Raw genomic sequence first — 18,216 nt, 5'->3', positions numbered from 1 at the left:
TAGCCCTCACACCTACAATACGTCGCACCGCCGATCCCACCAATACCATCAAAGGGGGCTTGAGCCCCTGCCCTTTTATCTGTCTGTATAAAGGGCCCTCTCCAGACCATGAATGCAGTTTTTACTATGCTGAAATGAATGCAAATGCCCCTCTTTCCATGCCACACCTGAAGGCAACTCTCCTGAACTTGAATGCAGCATCTTATGTTGAAAGAATTGTCCTCTCTGTGTAGAAATCCATGCCGTAACGCCACATTGTATTGACTTGATTATGCTTAGTTCAGTGTGGTATCAAGCACGAAAATAGCCGACCTCCAATCAGATTGCTGATGTGCTGAGCTACAGTATGTCGGTCCCATATTATGCACACAACCATTTGGGCATTGAGACTGGCCTTGGGACGTCCGGCCTGGCAGAGACAACAAGTGCAGTATAACCTAGTTTCCATTACAGAGTCAGACAGAGCTGACCACTGATTATGTCCCTCAGTGTCCTTCCAAGCCCTTTGAGACACTTTGGTTATGTTCGGCCTGGCGGCCCAGTTCAGATATTTACGCCTACAGTACATATATCTAGATAGGAATGAGATAGATTTCAGCAAATCTCACAATATGTCACACCGCAACACACGCCACGCATATGTGAGCTTCTAAATCAGCTATTCATTTGCGAACAACACATCACACAATATAAAAGCATTCTCACACCTATGTCATTACGTCGCTATCACAGCAACCAATGATAGGTTGATGATGTCTGTGATATACAAAGACGATCTGATTACAGTCCGGACAGTCAGTTCTACAGATCATATTTGAGAAGCAAATTGGATTTGTCTGAACAAAGCCTTGTCACTGTAGTAACAGAAACATTTCCTTCGACAAGGGCATGATAAGCTTATCTACCCCAGCACCCCCAAAAAACACAATTTAATCTTTCATATTTCAAATCTCTACCAAGCTATCCAATGAACCGTATCAGAACGGTTAACAATGAAAATATTTTTTCATTAATCTTCACTTCCCCTTTTATTACACAAGATAATATTACATAACAAACAGTAGGTACAGTGAATTGATTATGTGTCACATCGCAAAGCCATTCCAAAAACCATTTCACCTTTGTCCCCGTCTTCTGGGGTCTTTAACAACTCTCTCTCCTTTGTGCGTGCGCACACACACACACACACACACACACACACACACACACACACACACACACACACACACACACACACACACACACACACACACACACACACACACACACACACACACACACACACACACGTACAAACAGCTCCTAGCAGGCAGATGGAACAGGGCCTCTGACAGTAAAAGTTGATGCTAACAATAAAATACCCAATTCCCCTGGACAGATGATCAGGTTTCTAATAGAACCCAATTCTGTCTCTGTCACACATACACACTTATATTGTCATATAGAAATATTAATGTCCACAGTGATTCCAACACGCACACCCGCGCACGCACGCACAGATCTTACATGCAGGGTTAATAGCAGGACAATTCACTTCATCTCCCTGCTGCAATTCCATGTCTTGACAGCAATGAGATTTGTGTCTGTGACGCAAATGCATGTGCACATGTGTGCGCAAAATACAGTACATGAACAGTTCTTAGTGCAAGGTGTAAATTGGGGGGAAATGGCGGTCATCTTGCACACGCGCCAACACACACACATACACACACACACTAAGTGAAAGTTATGTTTAAGAGCCGTGCCCTCCTGTACACACGTATGAACTCACTCACTCACCACCAGCCCATGACCTCCTAGAACATACAGAGGAGAGGAGAGGAGAGGAGAGGAGAGGAGAGGAGAGGAGAGGAGAGGAGAGGAGAGGAGAGGAGAGGAGAGGAGGACAAATCCCATTTCAAAAATAGCAAATCTACAAGGTCACAACCAGGTGTGAAGAATTGCTATTTTCACTTGTTTACATATCAAACCTTTAGCAGAATGCCAGGTTGAAAGTGGTTAAAACAATAAAGAAGTGGGGGGTGAGGGAGAGCTGCAGAGGGAGGTGAGGGAGCGGTGAAAGACTGATGACAAAATAAGAAGTATAAGAAGAGAGAGAGTGAGAGAGAGACCTTCAAACCAAGCCTTTATTAACATTCTGTTTACACTCAAACATCAGGACATTCCTACCCATTCAAGAGGATTTGACCAAAAAACATGCTTTAGATAACCTATAATAAAATTCCTGGTTCCTCAGAGCGAGAGAAAGAGATAAAGAGAGAGAGAGAGAGAGAGAGAGAGAGAGAGAGAGAGAGGGAGAGGGAACATCGACGTTGAGTAGTTTGCCAAGGCAAGTGGAAGGAAAGAGAAGAAGGGAGAGAAAGAAATGATGGATGACAAACGAGAGTGAAAGAATGCGTGCGATAGAGGGTAAAATAACAGGGAGTAGGGATGGGGAAACGGAAGGTAACAACGGAAAGGACGGGACAGGTAGGAGAGATGATGATGATGGCACACAGAGGCATATCGTCACTGTCGGGCAGAAACCTCCTATCGCCGAGTTTCAAATGTGTACATTCTTTCGCAAAGCAAAGCCCTGCTTTCGTCCGCGAGGCGTTGTGTGCTTGTAGATCCGCTGTTTTCACTAGTTTAAATCATTTTTAAAATGATAAATACAAAACAAGCCGGTTTTGGACATACAAGGGTTCCACCCGACAACGACAATATAAAGATGGAGAGCAGGGAGGGAGAACAGAGGCCGAAAAGGTAGAGAGAGAGAGAGAGAGAGAGAGAGAGAGAGAGAGAGAGAGAGAGAGAGATAGAGAGAGAGGGAGAAGGAAGGAAGGAAGGAAGGAAGGAAGGAAGGAAGGAAGGAAGGAAGGAAGGACGGACATAAAGAGGTGAAGAGGAGGAATGTGTAAAAAAAAAAAGAGTTAGAGACTTTAAGTAGGGCAGAAAACTGCCTTTCTCTCTCTAGCTGCACTCTTACTCAGTAAGGACTAAGGCTGTATGAAATGATCCAATTTACAGGAAAAGGAACCGGAGACCTACATAGTCACTATTTTGCAATAGGCAAACTCTCTCTCTCTCTCTCTCTCTCTCTCTCTCTCTCTCTCATTTGGTTTCACACATGCGCACACGTGCGCCCGCACGCGTGCACAAACACACACACACACACACACACACACACACACACACACACACACACACACACACACACACACACACACACACACACACACACACTTTCCGCGATTAAATTAGCAAGGACATGGGAAGCACTGATGACGGTGGTTCATATGATCTATGTCATCATACATATTGATGCAGGCTTTCCCCGGCCCCAGCCAGCTATATAAAGACCCCAACACAAAGCATTCATTAAAACCCGCTCTCCCTGTGACCACATGATCTATGACAGGGGTCTTCAACCTTTTAAGGCTAAGGACACCTTAGCTGAGAGAGAGATGAAGCAGGGACCCCCACAACCTTTTCAGAGATTCCATAGTTTCATTGTTTGACAGCACTATCATCAGTATATTTTGGATTCATGTCAATTTCAGATATTTAACCACTTGAACCGTCAATACTTACTGTACAACTTGACCTTTCACTCTGTACTTAGTCTGCTCTTTTTCCCCTCTACACCATACCTCTTTGCCGAAAATAGCCGATCTACAAGCTCACAACTCACCTCGCGCTAAAGTTCTTGGAATATGGACGCTAGGGTTCAAGTGTTTGATATAAAAAAGAGAAAAAGGTTTCTATCACACAAAGATTTGGAGGACTCTCTGTAGTAACTCTGAGGACCCCCTAGGGGTCCCGGACCCCCTGTTGAAGACCCCTGATCTATGACATAGTGATGCAAGTCAGGATACAGGCTCTGATCTGCTAATCCATGCTGTTTTTGATCAGAAAGGCCAAATATACGTACAAATGTAGTTTGTCCCTATATATCCTGAAGAGGCATGTAATCATAATCCATATAATCCATATAGTTTCATTGTTTGACAGCACAATCGTCAGTGTATTTTGGATTCATGTCTTCATGTTTTCAGATATTTAATTAACCACTTGAACCAGCATTACTTAATAAAATTGACCTGTTACTCTGTACTTAGTCTGCTATTTTTACCCTCTACACCAAAGCTGCAAGGCGTTGTGAGCTTGTAGATCTATTTTCGAATAGCAGATATGGAATATGGACACTAGGGTTCAAGTTGTTAATATAAAAAGGATTTGGAAGATTTGGTGGACCCCCTGTAGTAACTTTGAGGACCTCCTAGGGGTCCCGGACCCCCTGTTGAAGACCCCAGTTATATATTTACATTACAGTCATCATTACATGACTGTGTCGCGCACCAAAAAGTGACTGATTTTCAAAGATAATGGGATGTGTAATATGTATATGCTTTTAGCTTCATTCTATGGGTCTTGCTTTTCAGCAACAAAAGAACTGCTTTGAACAGTGATAGCACAGTACGCAGTGCCACACCAACGGGAAATATTGTTTCAAGTGTTACTGACAGCGAGATAGACAGATGGGATTGTTAGATTTGTCAGTGTTCCCAAGGAAAAGAAGAGTGAAACTTTTATATTCTTTGTGCTGCTGAGAATCCCCTGGGAACTCCGCAAAGACCCCTTGGGGTTCCACAGACCCTGTGGAAGCACCAACGGTAATAATACCAAATGTAATAATGTCCGAAAATGTAATAAAAAAAGAATGTAATAAAGTCCGAGACGGAATAATTCGACAAAAATGAAATAAATTCTCAACCGTTTTTTAAAGTTTTGCCCAAAATGTAATAACTTGACAGACAAACGGTCAGACTACTAGACAGAATTGTAGGACTACCTTGAATCCTCTTCCACTAAGACAAGACAGTGAAACTATCTCTGGACAATTGTTAAATTGAGACCAGGGCAAAGTCTAGTATACACTGTTAAAAACCACTATGATTACTGTGACTACATCCCTATGTAACGGAGGTGATGCGAACCTCCCCACCCGGGCTTTGAACCCGGGCCTCCCGCGTGACCTTAACCATTACTCCAAAGAGATATCCCTATGGAATGAGGGAGATACTAGACTTTTTTTGAGGCTTCAGGCTGGGGCTGCGACTCTCTCCACCACACTAACCACTCTTTAGACCTCCTCTCACGGGGTCATGACACCATTGTAACGGAGGTGATGCGATTGCAAACCTCCTCACCCGGGCTTTGAACCCGGGCCTCCCGAGTGAAAGTCCAATATCTTAACCAATCTTAACCATTACTCCATATCCCTATGGAACGAGGGAGATACTAGACTTTTTTTGAGGCTTCAGGCTGGGGCTGCGACTCTCCCCGCCACATCTAGGAGGGGGGGGGGGGGGGGGGGGGGGGGGGGTGACTGCTCGGTGATTGGCTAGTTTGTTGTTAGTTGTTAGTAAAAATCCCTTATCCTGGACAGACATTTGCTCTGCGATTGCCAAGTCAGTACACTCTTAGGCCAACAGACCGAACACTTGTGACTTCATCTCTCAGTCACAGACATTTGTGTTTATAAGGCTGGCCCCACTATTGCAGTCCAGTCCAAAATTGGCAGTGGCAGAGGCAAGAGGTCACTCTATAGGTGCATGTCATCTTTATAAACCCAGCACATTGTAAAATGGGGTTTTCTCTTTTGATAGCTACTGTATATTGTAGTTTTAATTTTTTTTTTTTACCTTTGCCCGTTTTCATTCCAAGTTCCCACCTGAATATGATAGGCAGAGGGACTGAGCTAAAGAAGGTGGAGAAATATGACCGCAGACAACTCCATCCTGGGTCATTGTCTTAGTCGCGCAGGAAGAATCTACGCATGCTTTCAACCAAGAGCAATTAGATGGTCCAACTTCAGTGTTGATTTCGTCGACTAAAACTATGACAAAAAATGTTTGTCGACTGCGTTTTTTTTTCACTGACGAAAACTAAACAAAAACTAAGTAAAAACTAAGCTGTGATGACAATAACTAAGACTAAATATATTGACAATTTCATCAACACAATAAAAACTAGACTAAAATATTGGGGAGGGACTATAGTGGAGAAGAGTCATTTTATGTTTGGTTGCTATCCAGTGTTGGTTGCGACGCGTTGTGAGCTTGTAGATCAGCTATTTTCAGCACGCAACCAAGTGTAAAATCAGTCATTACGATGCCATCAAGGCACCGCCAAAATTCATTTTAGTCGACTAAATCAACTGCAGATTTAGACTCCTAAAATCTTATGATATTCAGTCAACAAAACTAGACTAAAACTAAAACTTTTTACATTTTATTCAAAAGACTATGACTAAAACTAAATCAAAATTTGCTGTCAAAAAGAACACTGTCCAACTTCCACCATCTACATGGAAGTGACTCACACTCCCAACTACTTCCATCAGAACTTGGTTGCAAGGCGGCTCATTGTGTTTCTGGCGTGCAAACAAACACACACTGTGTGAAGGAGGGTGCCATTGCCAATGCCAGTTGGGGACCTATAGGCATAGTCAGCGCTCATCAGTGACATCAGTTGTCCTGTCAACACGTAGGGACGTGCGCGCTTGTGCAAACACACACACACACACACACACACAAACAAGAGAGCAGTTGGGTATTATTTGGATGACAACAGATTCAGGGAGCTGGACGAACATAGCCGTGTAGGCGTGTGTGTGCGTGTGTGTGTGTGTGCGTGTGTGTGTGTGTGTGCACGCGCGCAATTGGGACAACTGGTGAGCACTGCTCCCCACTGGCATTGGCACACACAGAGAAACACACTCGTACAACACTTGGTCACTCGCACTGTCGCACACATAAACACAATCTCTCTCTCACGCACGCACGCACGCACGCACGCACGCACGCACGCACGCACACACACACACACACACACACACACACACACACACACACACACACACACACACACACACACACACACACACACACACACACACACACACACACACACACACACACACACACACACACACACACAATTCTGATGTATTCACACTCAGCCTTTGTGTATAAATATCATTATTCAAACATAATAACCTACTCAGCCCAAAAAGAGAGAAAGAAACTTTTGAAAAGAAAGCATTAGAGAGAGAGAGAGAGAGAGAGAGAGAGAGAGAGAGAGAGAGAGAGAGAGAGAGAATGAGAGCTGACGAGACAACTGTAAAAAGAAAGACAAATGACATAATATTCAACATCATAGACAGAGCATCACAGAAGAAAAGAAGGGAAAGAAGACAGACAAAAGAGAAGGAGGAAGGAGGGAGGAAACTGTATGATCTACTTAAGCGTTTTCCCATTCAAATGTAATAGCGCACAAACAGACTATAAATTCCAGTGCTATTCATATGCTCCCATCATCCTTTTAAGAAGCTAGTGGAGCGGGGGGAAGAGGAGAGAGAGAGGTACAGGGATGATGATGGGATGGGGCGGGAGAAAGGGAGAACTCGCACACAAATCAAGTGATAATAGAAATGAGAGGAGGAAAGCGGGCAGAAATGAAGAGAGAAAGGGAAAGCCGGGGTGTAAGCTAACACAGCGAGAGCTTTTGAAACCGCTGCCGCAATAAAACGTTCGTCTTTGGAATCCCTATGAAATTGGCTTGATGAAAGAGAGCCATCTCAGTTGATTCAATCCTACCTAAAAAGAAACCCAACAACTTTCAAACGGCTGCCATACGTCCAACTCCTAAGAGTCTCTATGAGACATGAAATAGGTTCTTTCTTTCTCTCTCTCTCTCTCTCTCTCTCCCCCTTTCTTTCACCCTCTCCGAACAGTTTCTTTTTCTTTTTTTTTTGCGCTGAAGAAGACAGAATAAAGCGTTATGTTAAGATAATTTAGTGAGCTTTCACTTTGTGCCTTGCCCTGCAGCACACACTACTGTACCTCCCGATCAGTCAACTGGATGCTCAGGATCATAGACCCTGGGAGACCATAGATATGGATATGATTTATTGTATGACGGTGTCCTACGCCAAGAATAGCTGATGTGTAGCATCAACTAACTACACACAGAACTCAACGTTTTAATTTAAGTTCCTTTAACTCGGAGTAAAGGAAATACATACAGGTCCAACTTTGCAACCTTGCAGTTAAGAAAACACTCAGGATATCACTGTGTACAAATTACTAAATTGATGATGATGATATTGTTGTAGTACTGTGCCATTATATTGCAGGGACTCCACTCTTGTGGTATTTCATTTATGAATTGTGATCGCCTACTACTTTAGGTGATCACTGAAATTATGTTTGACATTTTTTAGCATTTCAACATGTTTTGTTGCCAATGCAAAATGCATCTCATTCTTATTCACACACTTGCATGCATGCACTACTACATGCATATACCTACATTTACACAAAACTCTATGTACCGGTATATCCTTTTTTTGCTCAACACCAAATCTCTTTGCAGAATATACCAAAGCTCTGCAAGCTCACAGCGTGTTGCATTATGACGTGTTGTGAGATCGTAGATCTATTTTCCCCAGAAACAGTTTGCTATGGTTCATGTGGCTAAATCTACAAAATTAACTGGTGGAAATTCAGACAACTTATTGCCGAAGGCACAGTACTGATTATAAAAATAGTCTGTATTTGCTATTTCAGTTATTCTGTCCTAACAGACTGAATGCTAGCAACTGGCAAAGTAAAAAAACTACTTTTACAAGTATTATTAATATGGCAATTTCCAACTGTATGGGACCAGCTCAACTCGTCTTAACTCTTTTTTTGGTATAAGCCTCTTTCAATGTTCCAAGCAAGCAGTGAAAACAATGCTGTTGACTAGTCAGAGACGATAGTCACGCGTAGTCGCGTCACAACGTACTCCCCTATACCGCATGGAAGCTCCCAAATACTTAACACACTTTTAAACTAGCCATTGTACATTTGAAATGAATCAATAATACTGGCTGAGGCAATAACCTCAATGTGTCTCTCTGTCTCTCTCTGTGTCCTCCTCCGGTGTGAGTGCATGTATATGCGCACGTGTCATAGGTGTCAGGGTAGGTATGTGGGCTTTAACAGCACAGCGTCTCTTCCCTGTGCACGTGTACATGCATAATTGTGTCTCTGTGTGTTAGTGTGTGTGCGTGCATGCAATTCACAAAGGCAGATTGCGTTATTATGTCAACATCAATCTTTCTCTCACTTTGTGAGAGAAACGTATCCATGTCATTCACTGCCTAGAAACCAGATGGCAGGTTTTGTTGTGTACTGCGTTAGAGCAAGACTAAACTAAATTCTGTCCAAAATCTTTCAAACTGACATTTTAATGATAGTTGTTAACTCATCTAGTGCCACCCTTTCACCACTAGAGGGTGCCCAGTGGCCAAAGAAAATCCCATTTCCCATGCTGGTATATGCTGAAGCCCTGCAGCCATGACATGCCTGAACACTTTCCTTTGTGCATGTACAGGAAGAGGATGAAGTTAGCTTGAAGTTAGCTATTGGCTACCAAGCATTTTAGAAGATCTATTTTCGGCAATTTAGCCACGATTAAACCTTGCACACCTCATGCATGGGAAAAAAACAGAGAAGAATGAGCTCTAAAAAATCCAATGCAATCCTGGATTGCATTGGAGTGGATTTGTGCAGTTTGTTCACAGCTTTCAAACAAAAAAATCCGATTGGAAATCCTTTCAGGCATTCTTGAGATAATAGCCATTATGTTTTACATGTTATGTAAACAAACATGGCTGCCCTGTATGTTAGATGGGGTTGTATGGGGGTGGAACATGCAAAATCGCGATTGAAATCATGTTCACTAGATTTGATGGGGTCCAAAAAAAAAAATTCAAACAAAATTTCTTCAATTTTTTTTTTTTTTTTTTTTTAATATCCCGAACTAGTTCGGGATAGGCACTCTGGGATGCGATAATATATCCCGAACTAATTCGGGATAGGCACTCAAAGAGTTAACTGTCACTTTCCTTTCCTGCTGGCCGCAAGTGAAACTTATAAAAGTCACACTTCCTCTGAGCCGTACACACGTGCTATTATAATTTATCGTGATTAAAAAACACACACGATAATCGTATCGTGGAGATTTAATTTATCGTGAAATCATCCTCCGTCATGCACTGGGATCAAGTCACCTTTTATTTGCTGAGCTGCATATCTAGTACCACTTAAACCCTCTATAAATGGTAAAAAGGTACTTATACTATACGTAGGCCTACTTGAAATAGTCTTTTTTTCACTCTCTATCAAATGTCTTTGCCAAAAAATAGCCGATCTACAAGCTCACAACGCGTCACAACGCATTGGGAGCTTGTATATCTGCTAATTTTTGGCAAATCTTTGGCCGCAGGATAATGGATTTTTTTGATTATTGATTAGCGATTTCGATTAGCGATTTATTTTGTCACAATAATCATGATGTGAATTTTCCCATCCCTAGGTGACACTTTCTTTTGGCAATGCAAAGCCAAATAATCTCCCCTCCCCATAGGGAGAAACTTCCAGGGACTTTGATGAGAGTTTCCTGCAAAGTCCTCCTGGATCCAAGGAGGGGGCAGGCTGACAGGAACTGAGCCCAGAACAGAATGTCCGATGGTGGGAAACCAGGGCAAGAGAGTCCCTGGTGTGTTCCTGGGAACATGGGTGAGAGAGGAGAGGAGAGGAGAGGAGAGATCTATGCTTGCTCAATGCTAAATAGTACACTTGAAGGAGCAACAGAAGTTAAACAGGAGAAACACGGAAAAGAATGAGGAAGGAGGAGGATGATGTTCTAGAAAGTGAGAGAGAGAGAGAGAGAGAGAGAGAGAGAGAGAGAGAGAGAGAGAGAGAGATACGACCTCCTGGTAGATGCAGTAGAAATAGCTGCCCCACTTGTAGACACACTTTCTGTTGCTAGCTGACTGTCCTCAATGCGATGGGGTAGCTAACCTATATAAGCCTGTGCCGCTCTACAGAACCTCACACATGCAGGGAGAGAGGGAGAGAGAGAGTCAGAAAGACAGAGGGTCTGGGGGATGGTGGGAAAGGGAGCAGTGCTAAAATCAGGCCGCTCATGCTGTAGGCTACTGCTGAGTAAATCACCTGTGCAGTTAGCCTAGCTACCTAGCGTGTAGCCAGCTGCTCTTCTAATTAACAGCAGATCCAGTCTAGGGACCTGAGCATATGGAGGATGAGATAGCTAAGTACCGATCTTTAATAGACGACGGTGCCGTACACAGTAAAATCCTCACTGCTAATTTATCCATATGCAACTCACGGAGTTAAATTAACACATTTAATTTTTGGAGCTGTGTGAAACACAGGCTCCCTATACGTGGCTGTGTGGGTCTGTCTGTCTGTCTGTCTGTGTGTCTGTGTGTATGTAGCCTGAACTTCCTAAACTTCGGCACGCTACTAGTCCCACAGTTTTGCCACCACACACTCGCGCCATATGTCAAATCGACCGGCTTACTCGGGAATGGTGGGCTAGTAACTTGCTAAGAGAAAGGTTCAATAGTTTAATTGATATTAATTTATTAGTGAATTAATTTTTCCCATTGACTTATAATGGGAATCGCAAAAACTCACATTCAATTATTTGTCTCTCGCAAACCATAGGGGCTACAGTTTCAAGACTTGGAGAGGAGGTTCATAATGATTTCAAGGATTAAATAAAAAATAATTGTGTCATTTGGCCTCATGGTGGCGCTATAACAGCCCAGTTTACGTTTTGGCCTATAACTGTTGAACCGTAGGTCGGAAAATTAAAATTATTTTTACCCTGGATTCCCTGGGTCAAGACGCATCTCCCGATATAGGCCACGCCCATTTGCGCCAGGATAGATTTTCCGCCATTTTGAATTTTCTCCAAAACACACTTTTTGTTCCTTTTCCTACATATTTTCTTCAAATGTCTTAAAAACCGGTACACATGATCTATGAACCTATGCAATGAACATACTCAACGGATATTGCGATAGTCCATTCCGTTCGTTCGTAACGGGCTTCCAAAGTTAGCGGGAGGGGCCCGTTTTGCAAACAATAGCCATAAATCACAAACAAAAGGTCCAGTCAACACTGAATTTCAACCACAGGTCGGGGGTGGCATACTCAACGAATCCCCAAAAGCATTTCCACTCTGCCTCATGGTGGCGCTATAACGGCCTACTTGTCTCGTAACTCTTGAACCGTAGGTCGAAAAATTAAAATTATTTTTTCCCTGGATTCCTTGGGTCAAGACGCATCTCCCCATATAGGCCACGCCCATTTGCGTCAGGATAGATTTTCCGCCATCTTGAATTTTCTCCAAAACACACTTTTTGCTCCTTTTCCTACATATTTTCGTCAAATGTCACAAAAATCGGTACACATGATCCTGGGTGACCAGAGAGGTGCCGTTGAGTCTAGCCTGCCCTGAGCATCAACTGCAATACACACACACACACACACACACACACACACACACACACACACACACACACACACACACACACACACACACACACACACACACACAGCTCCACTTCACACGGGTGTGATTTTTTACTGTATACTGGGGGGGAAAAAAACAAAAGCAGGCAGACTTTCTAGCGTTGCATGGGTAGGGAGAACAAGGTCAACTCGGACCTTTCTTTGAACTGAAAGGGAGGAAGGCTATATTGATATAGCCCATAACTCAGAGAAATGGGTAGGTCCAATGGATTTGTACTTTTTGAGGTGTGCAATCACAGCTCCTGGTTGTTGATATATCACTGGTCTGTGGCATTCATCCTGTAAAGCACGGTGGACACCAATGCCATGGCTTGAATTCCAAATTATTTAGGAGACGGTTAGTCATGCGGCCTCAGCTTACACAGCCAGTAGGACGGGATGAAGTGATCAGGGCTCGCTGAGGGAGCTGGGACACAATGAGGGATTTTCTTGGAGTAGCAGACTCATTACATTTATCAAACAGAGTTTATTTTTGTGTGTGTCCCCACCAAACGCACACACATATCGTCATTGTCGGGTAGAAACCTCGTATCTCCAAGTTTCAAATTTGTACGTTCTTTCGCAAAGTAAAGCCCTGCTTCATCATACAAGGCCGTCGCACAAAAGTAGTGAAAACAGCAGATCTACAAGCACACAACGCCTCGCGGTGCGAGGCGTTGTGTGCTTGTAGATCGGCTGTTTTCACTAGTTTAAATCATTTTTTAAATTATAAATGCAAACCGAACGGTTTTGGACATACAAGGTTTTCACCCGACAACGACGATATACACACACACACACACACACACACATGCACGCACGCACACACACTAACAGAAACAGACAGAGACGGACACACGCACACATGCACACACGCACTCACACACCTCTGAACAAAGGACAGCTGACTAACTCGGCTAATATAGTAATACTGGGCTTAATGCATGCACTGCTAATGGCAGTGGCATTATTAATGTGTGAATTATGCGGTCTGAAGCATGACAACATGCACACATACAGGGCCATAATGGGTGAATTATACTGTCTGCATTGTAAATGCATCCTATTTGACTGCAGTAACTCCGACACTTTCAACAGCACTTTTATTGATGTCGTTACCCAGGGCCAGGATTAATGGCTGACACACACACACACACACACACACGCACGCACGCACGCACGCACGCACGCACGCAAACGCACACGCAGACACGCATGAGCATGCACCTGCGCGCACGCACACGCACCCACACACACACACACACGCACCCACATGCATGCACGCATGGTTGCACGCACACTCGCACGCAAACACACACTGCTTGTACAAACAAACACGACTTTGCTTGCATTAGCCCTGGAACCAACAAATACGCAATTATGGGATGCCATTTCAATCTGCTACATGAGAAAATGCATTAGCTAGAGATGGCAAACAAAAGATGTCTTAACCGGTGTGTGTGTGTGTGTGTGTGTGTGTGTGTGTGTGTGTGTGTGTGTGTGTGTGTGTGTGTGTGTGTGTGTGAGAGAGAGAGAGAGAGAGAGAGAGAGAGAGAGAGAGAGAGAGAGAGAGAGAGAGTATGATGAACAAGAGATTCTATTTATCAAATTATCTCATTACAGGTAGATGGAATGTGAAGAGTATATAAATGGCAAGCATATTTTAACAACAACCATCAAACCCATTATCATCATTATCATCATCACCATTATCTACTAGACTGTTGCCCATTGGACAGAAAAAGGGAAAGTAAATACAAATAGTATGCAGAACAACCTACACAACCTGTATACACACTTAAAAAGCCTGCCAAATACATTTTGTGCTACATCTGTCTACTTTTTACAGAACCAAACCGGTGCAGAGACGACATAACCAGGATCAAGCAAAGGTATTGATGTTGATATAGAAATCTCTATCAAGTATGTGCCATTACAGTAATGATCCAACTACTCTAAGGAATCCTATAGGATCAGCACTCGCAATCAACTGATGAATGAAGCTTGACACAGCAGTTAAAAAAAGGTTAGCTCATGATCAAAGTCTGACTTTGCATTGTTAAAGAATTGCACATATAGCATTAATGACATAATGGAAGTACGCCCAAAATGGTCCTTGCATTTGGAGTCAAAGATTGAAACCTCTTCTATTTACAGACAGTAGTTGATGCGAACAGAAAATGTAAACATATTCTACCAGCATGCCTACTAGCATTGTACGCGCACACGCGTGTGTGTGTGTGTGCATTGTTGGCTTGTGTGCATACAGTATGCATATGCTTGTGCTATTCTTGTGCTATTATGTATCTACGTATAGTACACCCACTCACTTGTACAATTCAACAGCAATAGCCCTTGGGCATCTTTGCCTCCCCTGTGCTGTGCAGAGGATAAAAGGAATAAGAAATAATTTAACCACTTTCAACCTGGTGGACCCATTTTGGGCATTTCATTATACACTGTGGCCTTGAAGGTCTAGTCATTTATTTCATCTTAATTTTTTGGAGCGGTGCGAACCGCTCCTACATCTGACTTTGTCTGTTCCGTGACTGTGTGTGTGTGCGTGAACTGTCACCACACACACACACACACACACACACACACACACTCACACACACACACACACACACACACACACACACACACACACACACACACACACACACACACACACACACACACACACAGTCAGAAAATAGCCGACAGTGCTGCGTCCATCCTCCGGAGCTCGACGTGCGGTAAGCAGTCCACAAAGCTCGTAGGGTGAAGAAAAGCATGGATAAAAGCTCAGACAGCTTGTTTGTAAAAGACTTGCACATTTTTACTGGTAAAATATACCTGGAGTTGCAATATCTTTATAATTTTTCCACCTGCAGTGCCTAGTTTTAATTATGGTTTCCGTAATGCTAACAGCAAGTGCGGACAGCTCAGTCACTCTGTGGCTCCTTCAGGAAATAATGATATGCAGCTTGTGCAGATTATGCACGCATTACTCCGCCCCCTTGCCTCACAACAACAGATAACCACGCCTACATTTTAGATTTCTTTTCATAATCTGAATTCTGATAAAACAAATAAAGGGACAGGGTTTCTCGCTCCTTTAATGCCAAGCAGGGAGGCATTGGGTCCCATTTTTTGGTAAGACCCAGCCGGGGAATGGAACCCCAACCTCCCAATCTCAGAGCGGACCGTCTAACCACGATCCCGGTCAAGTGGGCCCTGAGCCAAAAGAGCTTGAGAACCTTTGCATCAAATTTGGCAACCACTGGTGACTTGCAGCCAGGCTTTAGAGATCATAGGCAGCCTATTCGGCTACTGGTTCTCCCTGTGGATCTGCTATTTAGTATGAAATAGGGCTTACATTTTTTATTTGGCATTAGTAAAAAGCCAAACCAAGAGAGAGATGTTTATAAACATTTTATAAAAAAGAAATGAGTCAATAGTTTTCTTTTCCTTTTTTTTTTCTTTTTCGGTAGCAGCAGGTAAGAACAAAATGAATAATTACTCGAGAAGAAAAAAGGAAAGAAACAGACCCAAAGCTTTGCTCCTGTTTCTATCACGGGCAGCCATTTTTAGACAGTCATCCATTATGCCCACTGCGTTCCCAAACTGTCAGCCCCTAGCAAAGCCAAAGAGGCCATGTCAGCTGAGGGTGCTGGCCAGGCAGGAAGCAGCACTCACTCTCAGCACTCTGGGAATTGGAGGAAGAATGGGAGGCACGGGGAGTGGACTACAATGCGAATGTCAGCGGTGGCGACGGCGACTCACAACATCTTTAGAGGGGAAACAAGATGGATTAATGTTGCGTGTGTAAAGTTGTGGTTAAAGACGATGCAACGATATGGGAGGGGAGGGGAGGAGAGGAAGGGAGTTGGGGAGGATGAATAGAGGTGGAAAGCAGTGAGGTGTGCATGGCTGATCTTGCCTAGAGTGAAGAGGTATTGTTAAAGAAGAGGAGTACAATGCAGGGGGTGAAATGAGACGGAAGGGGTTTGAGGGGCATTGTACATTACGCTGTAATGTAGTCCTATTTAAAGTACAGTATGGTGAACATATTCAATGCGCCTGAAGGGTGAGTGTGCCAACAGTGCTAGCACTGTGCTCATGTTTTGTGTGCATGCGCGTGTGCGTGCGTGTATCCTCGCATGTGTGTGTCTCACCTCTGGTCCAGTGTATTCAGTCTGTGTTGTGCGGTCAGTCATTTGGCAGTCTTTAGTCCTCAAAGCAAATTTGGCACTTTCCTGCACACACACACAAAAAAAACATCATTAGTTATGCCAAAAGCTCTCCCAAAACCAGCAAAATTAGCAACATAAAAAATGGTTTTCGAAGTTAGTGATGGTCTAAGTGTTTCTCAATCTTTTTTGGCTTGAGTTCCCCCTGCCCAGATTTTTGAATCCAAGTACCCCCTTTACCCGACAACAACGTTTTCCTCATAGAACTGCAATTAAAACCATAGCTAGTGGTATCTGATGCCATGATAACCCCCCCTTTCAAGAATATAACGTCACAAATAAGAAAGGAAGTGAGAGTTTCAAACAGTGCCTCCTGAACAGATTTATTTTCAACACTGTGGCCATAACATTTCAGTCCAGTTTTCATGTCAATCTCTATATACAATTTGAAACTGACAGAACGGTGCATTCGACAGAACGGTGCATTTGACATACAGACGACCCAAAGCAGTCCAATTGGCTAGGACTGATCACGTGGCACACGTGCCGACGTCCTCACGTCACACCAGCGCCATACGTGCTGACGTAGAGTCAACACCAGGCTAACAGTTAGCTAAACAAATGATGTACTCACGTTTGCATAGTCAATAGCACTACTGTCCACATTCCAGTACATTCCATCACTTAGCCACGAGTCCCGATCACATTAACATAATCTTCATGTATGTACATCCCATTACAGCAACGTAACGTTACTCTTTTTAATTCACGGAGTTCTTCACCGGAAGTGCGTCCGGCCGTCAAATATGTCCGACCGTAAACGTGCTGCGGCACAATAGTTCCGCCACAATAGTTCCCCCCCCCCAAAAAATTTTTTTTTTATTTTTTTTTAACTTTTCTTTTTTCTAAAACTTTTTTTTTTTCAAAAAAAATTTTTTTTTCAAAAAACTTTTTTTTTTCAAAAAACTTTTTTTTTAGCCATTATGAGCTTTTCACGTTAACAACGAGGCGAGGGGGCGTAGATGTGAGCGGCGCATAGCGCCGCGAACCTCTAGTAACTTACATTCAAAAATCCCAGTTGCCTGGTACCATGTCATTTGGGTTAGCAACAGGCTCACAACACGTTTCTCCAAGTGTCATCATTAAACACAACATAATGTATAGGCCTACTTCTATTTTTATTTTTTGGGGGCATTTTCTGAGTACCCCCTGCAGTACCACCGCGTAGAGGACACCAATGCCACTGCAGTGCTACAGTATAGCTAAGATTAGCCCTGTTGGTTTCTGCTTGCTTATATCCCTAGAAAATGGCAAGTACCCAAGTTTACAAACTAACTAACCCCCCCACCGGCACCTGTCCTGGAATTCCAAGAGGTCATAAAATAGTCCTGAGATGCAGGGGATGTTTTTTTCAGCAGCTAAACAGTGAAGCATGGTCCCTCCCTGCACAAAGTGCACTGGCAAAGAGGCAGGAACTCATAAAAAGTGACAGCGAGTGCTGGCCAACCAGCTAGGAGGTCCTTCTAGCAGATAATTAATAGGTTTCCACTGGCAGATTTACACACGGAGGCAGCGAGAGAAGAGTGCTGGCCTGTTCCTTCAAGATACAGCCACTTTTAACT

The 18,216-nt window shown here is 43.4% G+C and overlaps 1 protein-coding gene across 1 annotated transcript in view; it reads right to left on the bottom strand.

Annotated features, from left to right (window-relative positions):
• ccser1 (coiled-coil serine-rich protein 1) overlaps positions 1-18,216 on the bottom strand; it is a 217,557-nt gene that overhangs the window by 77,843 nt on the left and 121,498 nt on the right. Inside the window, exon 11 of the mRNA XM_080739096.1 lies at positions 16,580-16,660. Within this exon, the coding sequence (XP_080595222.1) occupies positions 16,580-16,660 (81 nt within the window). The remainder of the gene's footprint in view (positions 1-16,579; positions 16,661-18,216) is intronic.

The sequence above is a fragment of the Nannobrachium achirus genome (assembly GCF_963921795.1).
Source record: "Nannobrachium achirus genome assembly, chromosome: 12".
Taxonomy (NCBI): Eukaryota; Metazoa; Chordata; class Actinopteri; order Myctophiformes; family Myctophidae; genus Nannobrachium; species Nannobrachium achirus.
The sequence above is the reverse complement of the archived record's forward strand: the minus strand, read 5'-3'. Positions and strand labels throughout refer to the sequence as shown.